Source organism: Typopeltis vanoorti, chromosome 1 (assembly GCF_054136105.1).
Source record: "Typopeltis vanoorti isolate ZY-2024b chromosome 1, IOZ_Tvanoo_1.0, whole genome shotgun sequence".
In the NCBI taxonomy this organism is placed as follows: domain Eukaryota; kingdom Metazoa; phylum Arthropoda; class Arachnida; order Uropygi; family Thelyphonidae; genus Typopeltis; species Typopeltis vanoorti.
Genome location: NC_143549.1, coordinates 134811276 through 134835915, shown reverse-complemented (window position 1 = coordinate 134835915; position 24640 = coordinate 134811276). Strand labels below are relative to the sequence as shown.

The 24640-nt window shown below is 36.0% G+C and overlaps 1 protein-coding gene across 1 annotated transcript in view; it reads left to right on the top strand.

Annotated features, from left to right (window-relative positions):
• The window catches only part of LOC150110452 (chloride channel protein 2-like), a 528627-nt gene that overhangs the window by 267861 nt on the left and 236126 nt on the right, over window positions 1-24640 (top strand). Inside the window, exon 9 of the mRNA XM_090399378.1 lies at window positions 4844-4928. Coding sequence (XP_090255504.1) covers window positions 4844-4928 — 85 coding nt within the window. The remainder of the gene's footprint in view (window positions 1-4843; window positions 4929-24640) is intronic.

Here is a 24640-nt window from a genome sequence, read left to right as displayed (position 1 = left end):
AATTTGAATACTGTTAATTAGCTGTGCAAGGAATACGAAGAACAGGCTGGGTTGATAAGGACAGCAAACCTAAGTATGGGCAGAAATTAGCTAGGAAAAATCTTAAGAGTTCTTTTGATGTGTGGCAAGTTGAAGAATAAATGATAATTAACTGCAGAGAATATAGTCAAGGTATTCATCCTCATAAATGTGATCTCTGAGACCTTGGATGTAGTGGTTATGACATAAGAGGTATGACGGTGAGTGAGGCAGGAGTGTATGAGACATTAACTTCATGTTAATAAGACATTAGAACTCATCACTGTATGTCTTAAGAGAATTTTCCAGGGAGTTAACGGCAGCCTTGCTGTTAAGTGAAAATGGCAATATACATGTCCAAAAGGGGATATGCCATGCATTATGGCATATGGTAATTTGATGTTGAGGGTCAACAGCCTCTATGTTTGTGAAAATAAGTCACACAGAAACTTTTATTTGCTCACACTTGGGTAAAGGATTACAACAAGAATATAGTATCTTGTCAAGTATTTAGTTTTTGACAAAGACTACATAAAATATTAACAGGGATACTGTTTGTATTCAGTTTAACATAAGTGTTTCAAAATAAATGAACTGATAAACATATCAAAGTACAAGCAATCCCTAAATTATATAAATTTGATTTATGTGAATTCTGATTTACTCAAATTATCCTGAAAGAGCTATGAAAAAAGTGAGTTTATAAAAATTTTACTTCATGTTCCTTTCTTGAAGATGAAACTAATGGTGGTCATGTGTAAGGCAGACAGCCTGTGTGTTGCATGGCTGTACCTTCCATATTATTGAATATGCTGTGTATTTGTATTCATACACTTTCTTTTTTGAATGAGGTTTACATCTAAATAAGAATTTAAAGAAAAAGGATTTTATTAGTCATTAAATTTAAAACTTATACTAACTAGTTTCACTCATTCAAAAGACTGGTGGCTTCTTTAGCGTTTTAATGCTGAAACATCGTTACAAAGGAAATAAATTTATCCTAAAAAAAAAAATGCAAGGTTGCATGCATTAGCTGTTATCTAGACTGGAGATAATTGTTGGAAAAGTTGAAATCTGAGATGTTAAAATATTTATTGAGAGATTTCCAGGTGTTATTAATATAAGTTTTGTTTCTGAATCACTACATCATATTCCCCCATGACTATATGGCTCTCCAAAGATACACAAAACATCCTTTTAAGACTGATCATTGATGGCATTAGCTGTCCAATTTATGTCTTGTTGAAACATCTTTTTAGTCTTTTAGGACATCATATCAGATCCTCTGACTCTTTCATTAAGAATTGAGTTCATTTCATCCAATAACTCTAAACATATCATCTTATATGAGATCTTCCTCACATCTCGATATAGTGTTATACTTTGCTTTATTAATGTTCCTGTTGATGATGTTTTAGATCTTATTGGAGATCTCTTTTCATGAGGCATTACAAAATTATTTGAATACTGCTGCTGATTCAATTTCTTTCAGTGGAATAAAGTTTTTTTTATAAACAACAGTTTGGACTAGCAAATAGACACCTGTCTCCTCTGCCAGCAGATCTCTTTATGGAGAATTCTAAAGAATGCATAAGAACTTTCTCTATAAATCCACCTTTGGTGGAGATATGTCTATGTCTTCATTATTTGGAAACATGATCTCCCAAGTCTATAGCTATTTCTTCATACTCTCAATTCTTTTAAACCTATAGCTAATTTCACATTAAAACTAGAAAAAGGAGGATAACCTCCTATCCTAGGTGGCCTCATCATAAAGAAACCTGTCCATAGTGCCACTCTGCAGACATATTGTAAGCCTACTTATGTGAGACGATATCTTCCTACTTTGTCCCTTCACTATCCTCAAAAGCTAGGCATCATGTGGATGATGCACAAACATTTAAGCACAAACAAATAAGGTCTCTCTTTTTTGTTTTTCTTAATGGTTATTCCAGAAAAACAATTGACAAGATTTTATTTTCAAAACCATCCTTCTTTCCATGATCAGAAAGTCTAATACAGAGATTTGGTGCACCATTCCATACATTGGTGATCTATCTATTAGTTCACTGCTCTTTTCAAGGATAATAATATCAGAGATACTTTGAAGCCAATTCAAACTATTCACAGCCTTCTCAAATTAAAGGACAGCATCCCTTTTACAAACACCCAGCAGTCTGGGTGTTTGTTTGTAAATCTGGCCTACATAAGGCAGGCAGACAAACCAAGAATTCCAGATGTGAATTGAAGTTGTTGATAATAAAAGAAAGATCTCGTCTGTTCAGCAGACTGGGATATTTCTACTGTGCCATATTTAGAAGAAAACTTTTACTGCCAATTTCAGTTTTATCTTCAGTCTTTATTTGATGACAACTAATTCATGCCATGTGACTTTGCATTCTTATTTAGGGTGACTTTGTTTCTTTTGTAATGATTTGTGCAGTGAACAATCCTGTAGTTATATATATTTTTATGTACTTTTTTATGCTAATTACAAAACCTTGAAGAAGCCACCAGTTTTTTGAAATTAGAACTAATTGGTACAAGTTTTAAATTTAATGGCTAAAAAAATATCCTTTTTCATCTTCTTCATACAATTTCATAATTTTTAGTATTTGTGTGTGCTGGGATAGAGTACAGTCGTGACTGGTAAAGGAACAGAAGTGGAAAAAAGTGAACCATGTATAACCATGTCAAAATCAATCTAGAGGTGAAAATAAAAATTGTAATGAAAAAATTATCCGGTACTTATCTAAAAATCATAAATTAAAGATGTCAAGAAATTCTGTTGGTTTAATCCTTTATCTAAGTGTAAGCAAACAAAGTTTGTGCATGAAGTATCTCCACAACTGGGCTGCTTGATATAGAGACTAATGACTTCTCATCAATTGCCTTAGTATCTCATAATGCAAAGAACATCCACCCCCCCCTCAGATGTGTATAATACTATGCAATTATAAGAAGGGTCACTACTCAGACTGGTTTTTCGACCTTTTTGAGGTCTCAACATCTGTCTCTGATCCAGAGTAATTTAATAATAAGATGATACATCTTTTCACTACTTGTATATGGGCAGTATATGACTTCTGCAGTACTTCAACCTTGGTATCTCTTCTGGATCTGGCTCCCACTGATTGTGACCTCAATAATGGTTGAAACCAGTCTGAGCTAGCCTTTCCCATAATGCATAGCATTATACATGCCCAAAAATCAGTGTGCTCTGCATTATGGATACTTAGGCAATCGATGAACAAGTCATCAATCTGAATGTAGCCCAGTTGTGGAGATACTTCAGGTGCAGACTTTGTTTGTTTACATTTAGATAAAGGATTAACACCCCCAACCAGCAATGATGTCTATAGACATCCAGCTAAATCTGGATACGATTCTGTAACACCTGCTGAATAACATGGATAAGAAGTGCAATTTGGTCTCACTATTTCATCCACCTCGGCCGGTAGGGAGGTTAAACCAAGTATAGAATTTCTTGGCAACGTTAATTTATAGTATAACCAAGTGAGAAAAAAAAAAAACTTTCAACATCTAAAAATCATCTTTTAAAAAAATCTGTACCAGGTACATAATATGGTGTCCTACCTCACATTAGAAGTTTTCAAAATTGATTTTTGTGCTGTAGCCAGCATTAAAAATGTCTTTACTATAAGTTTCCTTTGCGCATGCAACACTCTCGAATGTGATGCTTCTGTAACCTAATGATTAACCTAACACTTTTTCATGATGAACATTTCTGGATAACTCTGATAAAGGTGTTTTTAACATTACTGTGGGTAGAAAGTAATTGGAGGCAGAATCCCTATACCTCATTGTCTTAAAAGCCAAAAGGAAATTGATGATGCTTTTAGCCAGTTATCAAGAGCTTTATGAAGAGAAGCCACTGTTCTGTCATCTGTTGATAATTTCATATAGAAGGTTAAATGGCCAAATAAAATACTTATTTTTTCTATTTTTTTCATACTATTTATACTTTTTTATATTATTTTGTGTTAATAATTACATATTGGTGTGTGTGTACGCGCGCGCACACACACACACACACAGAGTCTAATTTGTGTGTGTGTGTGTCCTGTGAATTGAATGAAACTAACAGAAATAATCTTTGAAACTGACAGAACTAACCTGAAGTAACAGAAATAACCTTCGATATGTTAACATGCTTTAAAGGTTATTTTTTGTTAATTATATTCACAGCATACATGCACTGTAAATACAGTAAGCATGATTGATTGGTGAGATAATTTAGGTAATGCTACTTACTTGAAATTCGAGTTATATAAAGTTTGCAGAATGTGACTCTAACATAAATCGAGGACTATCCGTATATTCATTTGTCCAGGGAACGAGGTCTGTTTAGGATTAATCGAACTATCAGAGGCTGAATTAGGCAATCTTGCTATATAAAGAAAAAATATATAACTTGGAAAGTACATTTAAGAAACATTTAAAGGAAATTTGCTTGTCTGGTTTTCTGAACTGGCAGATAACCTATGAGGATAAACATCACTCCTCTAGAAGTGGCAGATATGATTTGCACATTGATGTCAATATTTTCATTCATGTTTATCGTTCATTCATTTTTTGTGTATAATGCTAGAAGTAGACCCCACCCCACTTTTTTCTTTTTTTTTTTTTTGCTTAGCTAGCCTTCATTTGATTTTATATAGATTAGGAAATGGAATGAAGAATTAAGAGAGAATTAACTGATAAGCAATGAAGTATACAGTTATTTTAAATATATAATTAATAAAAAATTTGGAAGATATCAAGCAACAACAGATATCAATATTATCTTTATATTTCATTTTAGAAACAATTACTGCTCTCTTCAAAACCAATTTTCCAGTGGATTTCCCATTTGACCCACAAGAATTAGTGGCCTTTGCTATGATTGGGTAAGAAACTTAATGTAACAGGTATTTTTTTTCAACAGTTCTTATTCTTTTTTGCAAGTTTTTGCTTTTATAATATATATATATATATATATATATCATTTTATATAAATATGGTGATATGTCGATTGCTAGGAGTTATTAGTCACAAATTCATATAAGGCAACACAACTTTAGAACAGGTTAAAGAGTAGTAGAATTTAGAATTAGAATTTAGTTTACTGTAGATAGCACATAGATGGCATTAGCTAAAGATATAGTTCAGAATTTTCTGAGGGTGTTTCTCTGTTTATTTCTTGCTATTTATTGATAGAGAATTTTATTATTATTATTATCAACAGGGGCCTCATCGGAGAAGGCTACATTCTACACACACACACACCGGCTATCATATTCGTTCACATTGCTTGCACACACAACATCCAATGGCAATCCATTCCAATCATGTGCTACTCTATGAGAGAAAAATCTACATTTTATCCCTTTCTTGGCAGCATTCATTGTCAACTTCCAACGATGCCCTCTTGTCCTTTCCCAACCTTCCATAAAATGAAAGATTCCATCAACTGAAATTAGAAGTTTGTATATCCCAATCATATCACCCCTCTTTCTCCTATTTGCTAGTGTCTGCAGTCTACAAATTCTCAATCTGTCTTCATAATCAGTATTCCACAATTCTGATATCATTTTAAAACTCTCCTTTGCACTCTCTCTCTCCATTGTATCAGAATCACAACAGAAATCAGACTAGATCCCAGCACAATAGTCCAGTGAGGTCTTATCAAAGCATTGTAAAGAGGAAAAAATGACATACTTATCTTTATATGCTAAAGTTCAGTTCATCATTGCAATTATCTTCTGAGTTGTATTTGTAATCTTTGCTACATGGCCCTTGAACTTCAACTTCCTATCGACTAACATTCCTAGATCTCTAGCATGATCTGTTTCTTTTAGCATAATCCCACCAATATAATACAACACTGGATATCTGTTGCATTAAACTGATATCCATTTTCCCATGTCTGCAATTTCAGCCTATTCAAATCATTCTACAAGTAATGCATATTAGCTGCATTCATTCCTGATTACCCTACCTATCTTTGAATCATCAGCAGATAGCTATATTTCATTAGTGTACAGATTGAATAACAGTGAACCAAGGACTGATGTTTGTGGTATACCATTGCTTATCCTTTAATCTTGCAGACTCGCATCCCTCGATAATCATTTAAGTCAATAAAAAGTACTGTATGAAGTTATTATGCTATCTGAATACAAGCCTAAAAGACTTATGCAACTAAGAATGAAGATTTTCAACATTTACCAAATGCAATTACAACTGTAAATAATATTAATTTCATGCCAGACAGAATTTTTTTTTTGATTAATAAGAATAGGAATATTTTTAGAGGGTAGCATAGCTTTGTTGAAGAACGATTTTGTTACAGTAACCTAGTTGTATTTTATAACAGAATAACTATATCAGGCCAAAGTGATACTTAATGGGGATTTTTTTAGATTTGAACAAAAAAAAGAAAAAAGATAAATACCACATGACAATCTAGTGCTGAACTTGGGGGAAGGAAAGATGGGGATGAATAATCAATTAGTAGCTTGTTTACAGGTTTGGTTAGTTAATAGAAGCAGTTGAACTGTGTGGGGGGGTGAGTGATTTCTCAAAGGAGGAGGATGGTAAGAGGTATACCACAGGCTTCTGTAAGTTTTTGATCAATTTTAATTTCTGTATTATTGATATACCTCAGTGTTTGAGAGGAAATATTCAGTTTTTTGCAAATAGTGCTAAATTGACAAGAATAGTGATAGAGAGATAGGATGTGATGTTTCTACAAGACGATGTAAATAGGCCAATGCTTTGAGCAAATAATTTCAATTCAGTGTTGGCAACTGTAAGGGTATGTGCTTCAGCCAGAAGAAATTGAATAAGATTTCAGAATAGTCATGAAAATTACTCAGAAAATTCATGTCATAATGCAAACGACAGCCATTTGGGATGAAGAGGTGATAGTGCCATAATATAATGCACTGAACAGGCTACAGTTTGCATTTCTGTAGAGAAATCCAAACTGTAGCATGTATTTAGATATTTGGGTAGTAAGGAAACATTCGAGTTCAGAGGCAAGTGACTAAGACTGTATGTAGTCTTAGTCACTTGCATAAGAATTATTATGATTGTGGCATGTTGAAAATAGACAGATAGGAATGTGCTTTGCAGAGTTTGGCAGATATTGAAGAGTAAAGGTTTTTATTATGAGTATCTTCTTGCCAACTTATATATCTTTCCAACACTATCAGACAACTATAGGAAAATAATGTGTACACTAATAGGTGATAGCAGAACAAGAAGCCATCCCTGGAGGCTGTGTAAGGATTTCATGGGTAAGGGAAAGAAAAATGGACCTTTTTTTTGCATGAAAAGATGTAGTAAATAAGTAGAATGTGGTTTGCCCAAATGGATAATGTATTCAAGTTAGGTATGACAAGCATTATGGTCAGTAGAGACTGCCTCTTGCAATAAGTTTTTGACATCAGTATTACTTCCAAGTCTTCATAAAGACCTTTAAATAATTCTGAAAGGGTCATTCAAAAAATTTATTTTAAAAATGAACACACACACACACACACATTATTTTTTTAATTTCTTTTTTTTTAATTATGAAAAGAGCCTGTGTAGTTCAGTGGATTTGGCATTTGCACACCACGATGCTTAACCGCACGAAGGAAGACTTCTTGGTTTTGAATCTAGTTGGCGACTAGAAGAAATTTTTCTAAGCCTTTTTTCGACTGGTTCCCGACTTAGTCGATCTCTGGCACGGGCAAGCAGGTTTTTTCAACCAGAAACTCGGGTTTTTCGTCCCGTAAACTCAAGAAAATCGACCGTAGAACCCACATTATTTCAGACATTAAATACGAGTGTTAGGGTTAGCGACCACGAGATGGCGGCACTTGTTGAGCCGTCTCTCTCTCTCTCTCTCTCTCTCTCTCTCTCTCTCTCTTTACTGTGTGCCACTTAATTAGTGATAGCCTTGGGCCAGCTATCTCTGATTGGGTACCTGTGGAGATTGAACTGCCCACTCAGTCTCCAAAAGTTAGATAGGGCTAAAAACGGCCTCGCCTACTCCCTATATACGGGAATAAAAAGGCGTTAGCTAAAAATAATATTTATAAAAAAAATAATTTATTATTATTATTTTTTTTTTTGAGAATATTCTTTGCTCTCTTCCATGACTAAAGCCAAACTTATAAATAGTTGGATGGGAGGTATTCATGCAGGATATTTCCTTTCCTCAGTTGCTTTCACTGTTAAATATTTTCATGTAATTCTCGCTTTGCATGTACATATGCCAAGAAATCTTCTTACATAAGGGCTATTGAATTACCATCATGTGACTGGCTGTCTGCACAGAACTATCTGCCATATTGTTTGTTAAATGTCCACTGGGAGCATATATTCTTGTATCTATAAATAACTTTTTGGAAGCTACTTCTTTAGAATATCAGGAGTGAATATTCTGGGTGTGTTAGATGTGCGGTGCTCATCCACGAAATATCAGTATGACCGATATTATATTTTTGCATTTATTCCTGTAAAAGACTCCCCTAATTGTTTGCAGACTTTGCATGATTATAAAATTAAACATAATATACTAATGCTTCATTGCCCTCTTCAAGAGGATAAACGAAGCATTAGTTCTTCATGAAGAGGGCACTTTTTGATGCATAAACATTGCTTCACATTCGTGTTAATAGCCTGCATGTGCTTTCAAAATGCATCACCTTTGAAAAGATGTAAAGAGGGTGCAGCAGGTCAAATTCTTAGTGTTCTAGTATTTTTAAACTGCTGAGAAGGTGAGGCTGGGTGAGCTCACCTAGCAGCTGTGATTGGACATTTTTTGAAACTGAAAATTTGAAAGTGGATGTTAGGAGATAAAACCTAAATGTTTCTCTTGCTATGCAGTATAGCATCTGTTGAGGTTGAAAAGTTTTTTAATGGTATAGAGACATTTTTATTCTAGTCTTCAGAAACAACAGACAGTAAAAAATATCTATTCCTGAATAAAAATGAATATTCTGTGTATTATAAGACGTTGATCTACAACAAAATACCAGCATATGTGAGATTGATGACAGACGAATCGCTGATACTAAAAAAAAACAACAACTAATGAATGTAGGATTCCTGAAAGTGTGGATTATTCCAATAATGATTGGATGTTATGTACACTGAGTCTCAGTAAACAAAAGAAAATTCTTGGAAAATGGAGCGAAATATACACAAACCAGAGAAATACACGTAACACGGGCAACAAATTTAAGAAATGATTGGCTGCTCCATCAAACCATATTTATTCCTGCCATACTCTCTGTCTCCTCGTGTAAGTTTTTTTTTTTTAATTATGCCATTATAAATTCACTTATTCATGTCTAGACTTTATAGGCTTGTGCTGTTCGCTCTACCCAGAAACTTATAGGATGCACATATCACAAATGTTAATTATTAATAATTCGTTTAGCATTAATGAAAGTATTTCTACTCTCACTTATTCTTTCCTTTCATTTCCTATTCTCACATGTCTTATAAATGATGGTTCACATATTTTCATCTTTGAGTATTTAAAATATAGCATTCTCCTTCATTGTTGTTTTCTAATAAATCATAAAACAAACTGATTGTTCCCCACTGCAGAAGTATTCAAAGTTATCCTGCAATTAATTGCATTGGACCAATTAAGATGAACTCTGATGCGTTATGCACTCTCAAAACTTTCATATATCAATAAAAAATGCAATCCATACGGTCATGTGCATCCTTGGGGGGCGCCCTCCCCGGGATCGAGTAAAAAATTCCACAAATTATAATTTTTATTATGGGTTGACTTGTTTCGGCACACGGCAGGGTAGCCATAGAACACATGTTTTATTGCAGCAATAAAGCCCGTGTTCCTGTTTTTGGTTCTTTTCATGATTTTTGAAGAAAATATTCATTACTGTTGTGAACAGCGACCAGTGTTCGTTTGCCCTCTGTGTCTAGTGAATCATTGAGTGAATTGTAAATTTATAGTGAAACAAATTTAAACAGAAAAATACATTTTTAAAAGGTAAGTGTATGTAGTAAATTAATATTTTACTTGTTGGTGTTTTGATTTTTTCGCTTTTAAAATGAAATAATTTGATTTAGGATTTTGGGATTAATTAATTAGTTGATTTTTAATGAAATATGTCGATCAATTTTTTTATATATGAAATTGTGCTAAAAGCTGTATTAATTCTGAATGCTTTATTTTCCAAGAATTAAAGATCCTTAAAATCAGTGTAAAATGAAAATAATGTATTTATAGTTTACATCGACACATCAAAAAATGCTAAAAGACTTTATTGATGTTATTATTTAATTACATTTATAGTTATAAAAATTTATTAATGTAATTATTTGTCTCCAAGCTTTGCCCCTCCTCCCCTGGAAAATTTTCTGCAGATGCCCATGCATATACAGTCAAATTGACGTGAAATTTGTAGCATGGGTTGCATAACCCACACGACAGCACACCCAACCAGAATGGGCACTCCACTGATATATATACAGGAATCCCTTGATTAACGCGATTAATTAATCCCTCGATGTTACAGCGTATATCAAAATCGCATTAATCAAATATAATAATCAATGGTAAAAATTACAATTCGTCCATGATCGATTACTATATTAATAGTTTGTTTTATATGGTACTCTTTTAGGAAAGATAAAAAATGAATGCAAAGTAAATGCTGAATAAATGTTTGCACCTACATTTGTTACTGCAATTTTTTATCAAAAAAGTTATCAAAAGTCATTTGAACAGTTTTAGTTTTTTCCTATCAGCATAAGTTCTATGATAGTAAGCAAAATGACTCTCTAGACTTCGGCAAACAAGCATTCTTTGATTAACATCTGGATCCATATCCATTACTTGCTGCTTAAGTGAATGTAAGCTGAAATATTGCATCCAGTTCTTTAATTGTTATCTCCTTTGGAACCTCATCTTCACATTCCATTTGTTTGTTGTCTTTATATGATCGTTGTTGTTCAATTTCAAGATGATCATTGTAACTGAAATCTTTTGAATTTGAATCCAATAATTATTTAGCATCTTCTGAATCAACACCATCACAACCAATGTCTTCACCAATTGCAACAATTTCTTCAACCACATTGTTCACAGGATTTTGAAAACCACCTAAGTCATTAGCGCATTCTGCAAAAGGTTTTCTAAACAGCTCGCATACAGCTAGAAGACACTTGCTCCCACAAGTCATGAATGTTTTCAACTGCATGTTTAATGTTAAAATTTTTCTAAAATTCTTGGAGCCTAATTGCGTTTTCTCCCAGTGTCGTTTCTACTGCTTTGAAAATGTCTTTTTAAGATTTTTTAAGAAAATAGTCTTTGAAAATTGCAATGACGTCCATGTTAATGGGTTGTGGCAATGATGTCGTATTTGGTGGAATTTTGGTACATTTAAAGATGCATTAATTAAAATTCTTGCTGCATATATAAAGGGATTGTCGCAGTTAATTTCGGCGCGTTAATAAAACCACGTTAAGCAAGGGATACCTATATATATATATATATATCACTATAATTAAAATTTATGACTGAACATAATTAACCATCCAACTGGCCATGATGTGTACACGTAAAAGTTGCCATGGATACAAGTGCACATTACACTTGTGATGCCATTAATATTACATTGAAATACCGTATATTCCGGCGTGTAAGTCGACTTTTCAGCATTGAAAAAAAAGTACTAAATTTTTTAGGTCAACTTATATGCCAAGTCAAAAATTGATTGCTTTCCAAGAAAAAAATAGTACTTATCATACTCTGTTAAATTTATTAGCAATATACAAAAAGGATAAATAAGTAAAAATATTTCAACTTATATCATATTTATTTACAGAAAAAATTATTTACATGTTATATAATTATTTATTTACAAAAGAAAATAGGTAGGTAACTACATAATTAAATTTTAATTTTCACTGTCTGAATGTATGAAAAATTCATTGTACTCTGGTTCTGTAATTTCTTCCGGTATATCATCATATAAATTGTATTCGTTTCCTCCATCAGATTTAGCATAAATTTTGTCATCATTTTAAACAAAATCATCTTCTGAGCCATCTAATTTGTTAGATATAGCACATTTTTTAAAAGATTTTATTACTGTATCTAGTTTTATTTCATCCCATGCTTTTGCTACCCATTCACACATAGTTTCCAAAGACGCATGTCGCATTTGTTCTCCTTTTGTGTAACTTTTCTCTCCTTCTTGCATCCACGCATCCCACTGTTTTCATAAGCTGTCTTTAAATGGTTTGTTTATACTAACATCCAACGGTTGCACTAGTGAAGTTAACCCACTTGGAATTTTATACCCTCCGTTAAATGGGATTTGAACATGTCCCACACTAAAAGACTGTTTGGATTTTTTAATGCACCTTGTCATGTATTCCAAATATTTTTTATCCACAGCTTAACTCCTGCTTCGTCCATCCAACCATTCTCATGAGCATGGACAAAAACGTTTCTTGGAATTTTGATCCTTGGCATTGTTTTTCTTTTAAAAATTATCATAGGTTTTAATTTAGTACCATCAGTCATACAAGCAAGTACAACTGTGAAACGACTTTTTTCATGTGCACTTGTTTTTAAAGAAATAGTTTTACTTCATTTCAATTCTACTGTTCTATTCCCGATCATGTCAAACATAACTGGAGTTTCACCCATATTTCCTATTTGAGACAATAAATAATTTTTTTGCTTTCTTTTAGCAATTATAAATCTTTGAGAACTTAATAACTTATCATCCAAATCATTTGGCAGCTTCTGTGCGATTTTCGTTTTTAGTCGAAGCACTAAATATTTTCTTTCCATAAACCGGCTACACCAAATCACTGTAGCTTTGAAGTTTTTGCTGTCTATTTTATTTGCTTTGCCCCACTTCAAAGCAAATAAACGAATATTATTTCTCGTTATGATGAGTCCATTTTGGCGATTTTCTCGAAACCCAATCTGCAACATTATTTTCCAGAATAGGCCACTTACAAATTCCTTTCCGTAATGTGCACTTATTTTTTGGCATTTTCATTATTAAAGTTTCATTTTTTCTCCAATCACGAACTAGTTTTTCATTTGCTCCAAACTGACTTGCAGCAACACAGTTAGTATTTTCTTTTGCAAATTTAATCATTTTGCACTTAAAACTTGCCTCATATTTCATTCTTTTAAAAGGAGCCATTGCACTTTAGTTCACTATTGGTCAACTGGTCAATATGAAATAAAATTTCTTTTGTCAACTAGGTATTTTATATCTTTTGCTAAAACAAAGAATGGAAGGACTAAAAAGGCAGTTATGATCCTAGTGATTGATGCCTGTATAAAAATTTTACTTAAAAACTGTCATAATTTTTATTTTTAAAGAAATTTTTTGAGTCGACTTATACGACGAGTACTATAAAAATTCAAATAAATTCAAAAACTTCCAATATCAACTTATATACCAGGTCGACTTGTATGCCGGAATATATGGTATATGATGGATACGAAGTGTATGAGGAGTGATGTATTTTATCCATGTTGACGTTGATAAGGTTAATATGCATAATGTATTTCACTCTATTTTTATGTACTTAGTCTCATTCTATTTCATAACATTTATTGCATTTTTGTGTATTTTGTATTGTATTCCTTATTCTCAAGTTTTTTGGGGAAAAAACAATGTAAATAAATAAATTATGGAAAAGTAGCTGAAGTAGATGATATTAGACCAGAAATGCTGAAGTATGGAGGTATAAAAGTTTTACAGTGGCTATACTGCATAGTTCAGAGGGCCTGGACAGAAGGACGAATTCCAGATGATTGGAGTAGAGCTCTCATAGTACCCATATATAAAAAGGGAAATAAAATTGATTGTGAGAATTACAGGGATGTTTCTCTACTCAGAGTTCCTGGTAAGATTTATGCCAGTATACTTGAGAAATGGTTGAGAAGGATTTTGGAAGAGATGCTTGGTGAGGAACAAGCTGGATTCAGGCCAAATAGAGGCTGTCAGGATCAGATATTCACTTTACGACAAATAGTTGAAAAGTCATGGTAATATAACAAAGATCTGTATTTAAGTTTCGTAGATCTAGAAAAAGCATATGACAAGGTGCCAAGAGAGAAGTTATTCAAAACGTTACAGTTGTATGGTGTCAGTGGATCATTATATCAAGCAATACTTTTATTTGAGTTTTAAGTTAGCATTTAGAATTGAAGGAAGTACAGGGAGATGGTTTAATGTTAAATCTGGTGTCAGACAAGGATGTACATTATCACCTCTGTTATTTATTATCTATATGGATTAAATTATGAAGAAAAGTGGTGTTAAACCTGATATCAAAATTGGAGATGTTAATTTCAGCTCTTTTCTTTATGCGGACGATGTTATACTTCTAAATAAATCCGCTGCAAGTTTGCAAGATTCCCTGACTAAATTGAGTAACTGTTGTAATAGATATGGTATGAAGGTCAGCATTAAAGAGACAAAGACTATGAAAATAGGTAGAATTGTTGAAAATATCAACTGTGTTGTGAACGGGGAACCTGTGGAACAAGTAAAGCATTTCAGCTACTTAGGCATTATTTTTAGTGAAGATGGTAAATTAAATATGGAAATAGACAACAGAATCAACAAAGCTGGTATGGTAGGCAGTCAACTGAATAAATTTATATGGAATAAGAGAGAAATTAGTTAGAACACTAAATTAGCTGTATACACGACGGTGTTCAAACCAGTTTTAGCTTATGGATCTGAGAGCTGGGTCATAAGTAAAACACTTGACCAAAGATTAGAGGCTGCAGGCATGAGAGTCCTGAGAAAGATTAGGGGCATGAACAGATGGCATCAATGGCAATATCATATTAAAAACGAGGATATTAAGAAAGAACTTGACATCGTCAGCATCCAGGAATGCGTTAGCAGAGCTAATCTCAGGTGGTATGGTCACTTAAACAGAATGGGCAAGGAAAGATTAGCCAAACAAGTGTTCTCTGCCAAGTTGGCAGGAAAAAGACCAAGATATAGGTAGATTGATATGGTAAAAAGTTCCTTAGAAGATAGATATATAAATATAAGATCTGACAATGTTGTAGCTTTGACAGGTAACAGATTGATTTGGTAGAAAATTGTAGATAGGAAGTTAGTAATGATGTAAATTTTTCATGTAGTACTACTATATCCTGTACACCCCATTGAGGGTAAATGTCAGGAATTTGATGATGATGATAATGGAACTTTTTTTAAGCTACTTCAACCACTCCATTCCAGGATGGTCTCCTGCTGGTTGATGAAATTCATTTACCACTTAAATATTCAAAAACATCTGTCCATAGTGAAATTTGAACCCATGACTTGTTTGTTGCACAGCCAAGATGCTATCCACTTGGCTGACCAGGTGAGAAAACCATTCCCCCTTTTGTAGGGATGTTAATCTTATCCCTACCAGAAATATAATGTTTATGAAACTGTACTGTACCACCACCCATACCTGCAGCTTCTATCTAGAGTTGGTTCCTTAAACTGCATGAGATTTTCTATGTCAAATCCTTTGAGATATTTCAAATATCAAGAATATGGGCATGCTTTAATAGCCTAATGGCTACGCTATACTTTATGCTGGATGTAGTAGCAAAGTCTCAATAAATTATCTGAATGTGCACTAATATCATGGTCCATTAGTTACGCCACCCACATGCTGGGCTAATTATGTCAAGAAGTGATGTGCTTAGCTCTATATTTTGAACTTAATGAAGATTATTGCCACTTTTTGGTTCATTCTTATGGGGGCTCTGCTTAAAGTCAGGAAGAAGATTAGATACTTTTTACAAACCATGACAATCTCAGATTTTCACAGAGGACAATTTTAAAAACTTTAAAAATTAAGGTTCTTGAATGCTTCTGTTTCTAGAGTAGGCTAGTTTCTTCCATGATGAAACAAGCTAATGAGTCCACACTCTTTTTGTCCCATGATGAGCAGGAAATGTTGAGGTCAAATTAGTTTGGCAAGTGAAAAATGAGTGATCATTAAGGGAGATATCAACTATAACAACATGAAGTAGTACAATACTAAGGAAACTATTTTTTGGACTTCTTGAAGGACCTTAGGCACCATGTTATGGAAGGAACACAAGGATCAAGAGGCTTGGACTTGGTCATATCATCAGAGGATGTGAATTTGCCAAGATATCATACTTTCCCTCATTTGGTAAGAGTGCCCATGCAAGCTTGGAGGATAAATAGGGATGCAGAAGTATCAAGGTGAAAGAATTTATATTTAATTATAAAGCTATCTAATAACAGAATATGAAAAGGACATGAATGAACTCCTTGGAAAATTAGAAATCATAACAGGACTGCTTACAAACATAGATAAAGTTGATCAGTTTATCTATGTAGACTCTTGCTCTCTGCCAGTGGGAATCATATGGTGGAAGTTTATCAATACAAAGATCAGGCTGATTAGTCTTCTCCATGGTTCTCTGAACACTGAACAAGGCAGTTAAGATCAATGCTTTTTGAAATACGAAACTTTAGTTTTGAGTCCTTGGACAATGAAAAGAACCAACCTGAGCATCAGATTAAGAATCCTCAGATATCATGTTGGAGGCTTAATGGATTGTATACAGCACTCAGAAAGGATTAAAACAGAATTTAATACTTCCTATATTTCGTTTCAATCACTGATACATCTTCAGGGATCACCAAAAAACTAATATAACATATACACACAAATGCCACACAATGCTAAGCCCAACCACGTGGGTGACTCTAAAGTCCTATTTAGGTGGAGCACCCTCTAAAGGCAGTTGTAGGTGGCCTGGAATGTAAGTTGAGATCTCTGATGATAAGTGTTTTCCAAATCTTATGAAGCTTATTGTAACCGTATTTATTAAGATTTGGTTGATTTCTGAGAGCTGCTGCTGATTCTAAAAATAGCTTCTCTTTTTTGAATTTGCTGTGGTGGAGTATGGTGGTTTTTTTCCATGAGATCCTGTGGGTTGTATCCAAGACATGGTCAGCCAGGCCTCGACTGACCATAGTCGTGGTTGCAGATGGATAACTTGTGTTCCTCCAGGCGGATGGTTGCTGATCTGCCTGTCTGTCCAATGTATGCCAGCTTATAGGAACAGGGTACTTTATAAACTCCAGGCACCGAGAGGAGGGAGCTGATCACCCTCCTCTCTGTATACAATCCATTAAGCCTTCAACATGATGTCCTCACAGCACTTAAGCCTCTACACACTAATCCTCAGATATTTTGGACACATCTCAAGAAGAGAGGGATTGAAAACCTTCATGCAGGACAATATGCCATGAGCTAGAAGAAGAAGAGGTAGGCCTGATGAGAAATGGCTAGATCAAATTCCTGCTCTTACTGGACTAAGCTTGGAGGATGCATTTAGAATGACAGAAGACAGATAGAAATGGAGAAGGCTAATAACTTGGATCACAAGAGGAGATTAAGGTAAAGAATAAAGATGGCAACTATAACAGACTTAAAAACAAGCTTGGAGAAGTAATGGATGAAAGCATTTGAAAGAAGAGAGGTCAGTTGTGTATGGGTGGTAGTTAAGAAGAAATTGTTGACAGGAATCACAAATTGTATGTATACCTTGAGTGAAATTGATGAAGCAATTTGGAGTGAAATTTTTATTTATTTATTTATTTTTTTATGTTGACCCCACACATGAAAGGTCACAAGACCTATTGACACTACAGTGCCATGTGTGGGCAAGAGAAAATGTAGCCTGTTAATGTTTCTTAAAGAGTGGGAAATTGTACTTAGTGGGAAAAACAGTATGGAGATATTGTTCCAAATAATAGAGGTGGATGGAATCAGGGAAGCTGATGAGAAGTTAGTTAAGTGTGTGTCCAAAGCAGGACAGGGCATGTGTGTTGGCCAGTGGCTGTTCTACTTCTTCTTTGGTTAGATGAAAGTGGAGGAATGGTAGCAGCCAATTCCAAGGTGCCCATGAACGTGCCTGTAATAGGTATAATAAATTTAGTTTAATCCTTTATCCAAGTGTAAGCAAACAAAGTTTGCACCTGAAGTATCTTCAGGACTGAGGTAAAGGTGGACCAAGCTCTCATCACTCCTTGTCTCAGTATCTCCCATAATGCAAAGCACAACAAACTGTTTGCTTACACTTGGATAAAGGATTAAACTAAATTTATTATAGTCTAACCAAGTGGAAAGAAAAAAAAACTTTCAACATCTTGTAATAGATATAATGACTGAAAGGAATCTCTGAGGGAAGGGTCATCTATTAAGTGGATTGCTCTCTTCTGAATATCATCAAGAATCCTTAGAGAGTTGGGTGCTCCACCCCAAATATGAGATAGGTACTCCAAAGTTGGACAGATCTGAGACTAATAAAGTGTTAGGAGTTGAGAGGAAGAGAATTAATGTTTAGAATGAAAAAGAACACCCAGCTTTTTAGAGGCTAAGGAGGCTGTGTAAGTAATAGGTTTGTGCCAGGATAAACTGCATGCAACGGTCAACCCAAGAAGAGAAACTTGATCTTGAAAGGAAACTGGAACATTATCAAAAATGAGAGGGGATGAGGTAGAATTTTTCTTAAGTTTTATTTAGCATTGAAATTTACTAAGTTGTCTTCACCCCATTTTTTTTAGGATGTTGAGGATGTTAGTGTTCAAGTTACTGATTATGGATGTCTTGAGTCATCTAACATTAAGGTACTGTGTGATTTATCAAATGAGGAATAGGAATGAAGAGTACTGTCATTGGCGAAGCTGTAAATATTATTTGAAGTCGGAGAAAGGAGGTCATTAATGTAAAAGAGTGGGAGTGAGAGCACAGAACCCTGAGGCACTCCAGCATTGGGGAAATCTGATGAGAGGAAGCCATCTACCATGACACACAACGAATGACCAGTGAGGAAGCTGGCAATCCAATCACAGAGTGTAGAAGGGAGGCCTTAAGATGGCAGCTTGTTCAGGAGACCTTGGTGCTATTCACAATCAAATGCCTTAGAAATATTGAGAGCGACAACATGAGTACCTCCAAATCTTTCCATGGTCTGAGAAGACCAAAGACTAGCTAGGAGGTCAGTTGTAGAATGAGAATTGTGGAATCTATATTGTTGATTGCTAATTAACTGAGTCTCAAGTTAATGAAGAAGCTGGTTGTTGATAACCTGCTACATCACTTTTGAAAGTACTGAGGTGATGAAAGCAATGGGGTGATAGTTAGATGGCCGACTTTTGTCTCCCTTTTTTGGGTATTGGCTTGCTTCCATGCTGTTGGGTAGATGCCAGTAGAATATGAAAGTTTATATCAATGATACTGGATGAGCATCAATTCTGAAGCACAAGTCTTGAGCACAATTGGAGGAATACCATCTGGACCAAGAGCCGTATTAGTATCAAGATTAATGAGGATTTTTCTGATGTCCTTTTGGTGAAAGTTCAGAGGAGGCATGCAGTAGGCAGTTTATGGAAGTATAGGAGGTGATTTACTTTTTTGACCAACTCCTGCCTGGGCAACCAGGCAGGAGTTGGTCAAAAAACTGACCAATAGATCTGCCTTTTTCTTGGGTGAGGTTGCCATAGTGCCATCAGGATGCAAGTGCAGCAGCAAAATAGAAAGCAGAAGTTATGCCAACAGCCTTAGCAAGGGACCAGAAGGCTTGCCTGCAAGTTGAGCAGGAGGCAAGTTTATTGCATTTCATTCTTATGAAGTCTGCTTTGAAATCATTGATAACTTTTTTTACACATGTTTCTGGCTGTTATGTAAGCTGGAGTTTTTAATTTAAGCCATTGAACATGAACTGCATTTTTATCATGGACGACAGAGGTACATTTACTTTAAGAACCAGGGTTTGAATACAGGTCAGAGGTTTGCATTGGAGTGGGGAATGAGGGCTCTCATACAATGTGAGAATTATTTTGGTTATTAGTTCAGCACAAAAGTTTCAGAGGTCATGCCACTTGGTACAATTATAGTGCCATTGGGTACGAGGCCAAGATTGGCTGGGAAGAGGATGCACTGTAGAGAATGAGGTGAATAAGATTGTGGTCAGAGTTGCTAAGGGGAGAGCAGACATCCATGGTATATTTGGAGGGAGAGTTGGTTAAGAAAAGGTCAAGAATGTTGTTAGCGTGATGAAGATTGTCTGGTATTCTGGTTGGTAGATTAACTATTTGTGTTAGATCATGACTGATGATTCAGCTTCCCCTTCCAGCTTAATCTGTGAAGTTGGAGTAGGGGAGCCAGTTTGTGTTATGTATGTTAAAGTCCCTGAGGAGGACAGTCTCACAGTTTGGGTAATTAATTTGTAAGAAATCAATTTTTAGTGATAGGTAGTCAGAAAGGGCAGCAAATGAAGGCTGTAAAGTGAGAAGGAAATTTTGAGCTAGAGCAGATTGAAAAGTGAGAATTCCAAGTTGGATAACCTTTGACAGGAGACATCAGATTTTACAAAAGCACATATTCTGCTATTTTTGCAAAATGAAGCATATAGGATGCAGTTGGGATAGTTGAGGAAGATTGTGGTTCTGGCAGATACCAACTGAGGTTTATCTTCTTCTTCTGCAGCTTTTCCCTTAAGTAGGCTCGCTATTTGTAGTGAATCTCCTCCATAACCTGGATGTTGCGCCTGTCTTTGGCTGTAGCCACATCTAAGTTCTTCATCCTCAAGTCCTCCTCCACCATCTCCCTCCATCTCTTCTTTGGATGCCCACACTTCCTCCTCTCCTGGACATCCATCTGCATGACCTTTCTTCCCACATACTCTTCCTCTCCCCTCATCACATGACCAAACCACCTCAACCTTCCCTTACATAATCATTTCTCAGACAATCCTTTCTGGTAGCATTGCACATCCACCTAAGCATTCTCATCTCTGCTACCTCCATCCTGTTGATGTTATTTTTTCTCAGGACCACAGTTTCCATAGCATACATCATAGCTGGTTTCACTACTGTCTTATAGATTTTGCCTTTTAGATTGATCGGCACCCTCTTATCGCATAGCACTCCAGTCATCTCTCTCTCTCTCTCTCTCTCCAGTTCCTCCATCCTGCTTGTATCCTGCATCCCACTTCCTTCTCAGCCTCACCATCCTCTTTCATTGTTGAACCTAAGTATCTAAAGTCACTGACTCCTTCCTGATGACATTTCTTTCCAGCTCCAGATCTGTCTCCTGGCTGCCATCCACTTTGCAACACATATATTCTGTCTTACTTCTGCTCAGTCTCATACCTCTCTCTTCCAGTACTTTCCTCCAACTTTCCAGTTTAGCTACCACTTCTTCTCTTGATTCTGCACACAGCATGATATCATCTGCAAACAACATACTCTAAGGTGCATCTTCTCTCACCACCTCCATCACATTATTAAACAGGAACGGACTTAATGCTGACCCTTGATGCAAGCTAACTGTCACTGGAAAACTTTCTGTCTCTCCCAGACAGGTCCAAACTCTTGTCTTTACATTTCTGTACATCTCTTGCACCAGCCTGACATATTTCTCCGGTACCTTCTTCTCCATCAGATATCTGCAGACTTCTTGCCTTGGCACTCTATCATACACGTTCTCCATATCAATAAATACCAGATGTAGCTCCCATTGCTTCTCTCAAAACTTTTCTGCCATCTGCCATAATCCAAAGATAGCATCTGTCATCGATTGACCAGGCATGAAGCCAAATTGCTCCTTTGCAATCTCTACCTCCTTCCTCAGTCTTCCATCAAGAACCCTCTCTAGGATTTTCATTGTGTGGGACATCAACTTTATTCCTCTGTAATTCTTAGTTTTGTGCATCCCCTTTACTCTTGTAGATGGGGACAAGAGTACTTTCCCTCCATTCCTCGGGTATATTTTCCTGTTGACAAACTTTTATTAACAGGTCCCACAGCAGGTCAATTCCTCTCTTTCATCAGTGAATTCCATGCCTCCACTGGGATCCTGTCAGGAGCCCACCGATTTTCCATTCTTCATCTTCTTTATGGCCTCCTTCACTTCCACTCTGCACCATCCCCTCATAAGGCTCCCCATCTTCTCTGTGATTCATTCTCCCCAACTTCATTCAAAAGCCCTTCAAAGTATATTCTCCATCTGTTTCTTATATCCACATCCCTCCTTAATACTCTTCCTCCAGAGTCTTTGATCTGCCTCACATGTACGATGTCCTTTGATGCCTTATTTCTACATTTTGCCAATCGATAAATCTTTCTCTTTCCTTTGTTTCTAATTGATCATAAAGTTCTTGATATGCCATGGCCTTCGCCTGTGCAACAACTCTCTTGGCTTCTCACTTTTTCTCTGTGTACTCCTCTCTGTCCTCTTCCATTCTTGATTTGTCCCACTTCTGCTTTGCCTTCCTCTTAGCCATCACTGCTTCTTGTACATTATTATTCCACCACCAATCCTCCTTCTGCTCTCTAATCTTTCCAGCTGTTTCACCAAACACCTCAATTGCACAGCTTAGAATTGCTTTTGAATTATGTCTCCACCAATCTTGTACACTTTTCTAGTCCATCCAAAATCCTTTCTAACACCTTCTTCCTAAAATGGTTCCTCACACTCTCTTCTTTTAAGCGAAACCACTTAATTGTCTTCTGTCCATGGCTTCCAAAGGTTCTTATCTTAAAGTCTGCGCACAGTGTTGCTACACCATTTGATCTGTTGGGATTACCTTACAATTTGTTACTGCCTTAAGATGTTTTCTTCTAGTCAAAATGTAGTCAGTCTGTGAACTGTTGTTTCACACTTCTAAATGTTATAAAATGCTCTTCCCTCTTACAGAAAAAGGAGTTCACAACTGCCAGATCAAAAGCTACTGCAAAGTCCAAAATCCTCTCTCCTTCCTGGTTCATCATTCCCACTCCATGGCTGCCATACATCCTTTCACAGTCCCTATTCTGTCTCCCTATGTGTCCGTTCAAGTCTCCTTTGACAATCACCATCTTATTTTCTTCCAGTTCCCTCATTTCTTCATTTAGCACGTTCCAGAATTCATCTTTCTCTTCTGCTACAGACAACTTGTGGGGCATATACACATGAGATGACGACCAGTTGCTCTTCTCCAAGACCCAGTTTCGTTTGCATGATCTTGTCGTTCATCCTATCCACTTCCAGTACTTTGCCCTTCATTCTGCCACACACCACAATTCCGACACCATTTCTTCCCTCTTTATTTGCTCCAGACTAGAACAATTTATACCCATCTCCTAGTTCCTTTGCCTTTTCCCCCTTCCACCTTGTCTCCTACATGCATAAAATATCCAATTTCCTCTTCCTCATCATGTCTGTCACCTCTCTTCCCCTTCCAACATTCAGTGTTCCCACTCGCAATATTCTCTCCACTTGCTGGGCTTGCTTCTTTAACCACACCCACCCTTGATGCGGTAGCCCTCGTCCACCTTGCAGCTATAGGGCAATGTGGCTGTGTGTCGCTTAAGGGGTATGCCCTAGCCTTTGTATCACTTTCTTTTTGACCCATTTGATCATAGCTAGAGCTGGCAGTGAAGTTTTAAGACTGGATGCCCTTCCTGACGTCAACCCTCACCATTTATCTGGGCTTGGTACCGGCACCTGTTGGGGCTAGCTTGCCCACTTCGGTGGCTGCATAAGGCGAAATGACATAGCAAGATAGGAAAGATTCACCCTTAGCTCTCGAATACTTTAATAGCATTGGGGTAATGAGCAAGAAGAGAAGAAAGAAGCAAAGAAAGAAGGGGGGGGACCAGTCTACAATGTATATTACACGAAGTAAGGCATATGGTCCAGCATCAGGTACCTCGAGTTTGCCATGCCCGTACTCACTAAAGTGAGCCCATGAAGAAGATACCAACTGAGGTTCTGTTAGGAAAATGATCAGGTTTTGATGTCTATAAGTGGTGATGTATGTCACTAATGTTTGTATTAATGTCTCAAATGTTGGTGAATGAGTATGGAAGTGTTTTTATTTGAAAAAGTTTTGGTATTATTTTGGATGGGATGGGACATATTTTTATTATTTGTTTCAATTTTTTTTTTTGTTATGTTGTTCACAACAAAATTTATTTTTATTTTATTTTATTTTTTGTATCCACAGTTAAAACTAGTATTTTAATGATTGACTTTCATGTGTAGGGTGGTTGATTCAGAAAACAAAGAGCCTTGCATGCAGCTGGTGTGAGGAACTTGTGTATATAATTCACACAGAGAGTGCCCAGACTCCAGTCCAAGTATGGCCTCAGACAGTGTCCTCAGCATACCCCCCCCAGGCATCAGGCATGACCTAGCAGGGTGAGCAGCAGCAGGATTATTCGTCAGCTGATCTGGTACTGGTAGCCTCCAACATATGCATTACTATTGGTTTTGGTCCCATGCACTATCTGGTGGCCAAAATGTGGGAAAACTGTTTTATTGCTGTATTCTCAAATGGAGAAGAAATTGGCTCCCTAGTTGAAAATGATATTAGTGTGATGAGTATGCCCAACAAGGCCATCACCCAAACTGCATGTGAGAAGAAAGAGGGGTGCAGGAACCAGAGGTCTTATTCTGGGGATGAAACATGGTAGACACCACTTCACACCTGTAGAAAGCAGGGTGGTGATGGCGCTGTTTCATTGGGTGATGAAAAACATCTATAGAAAAATGGATTAAG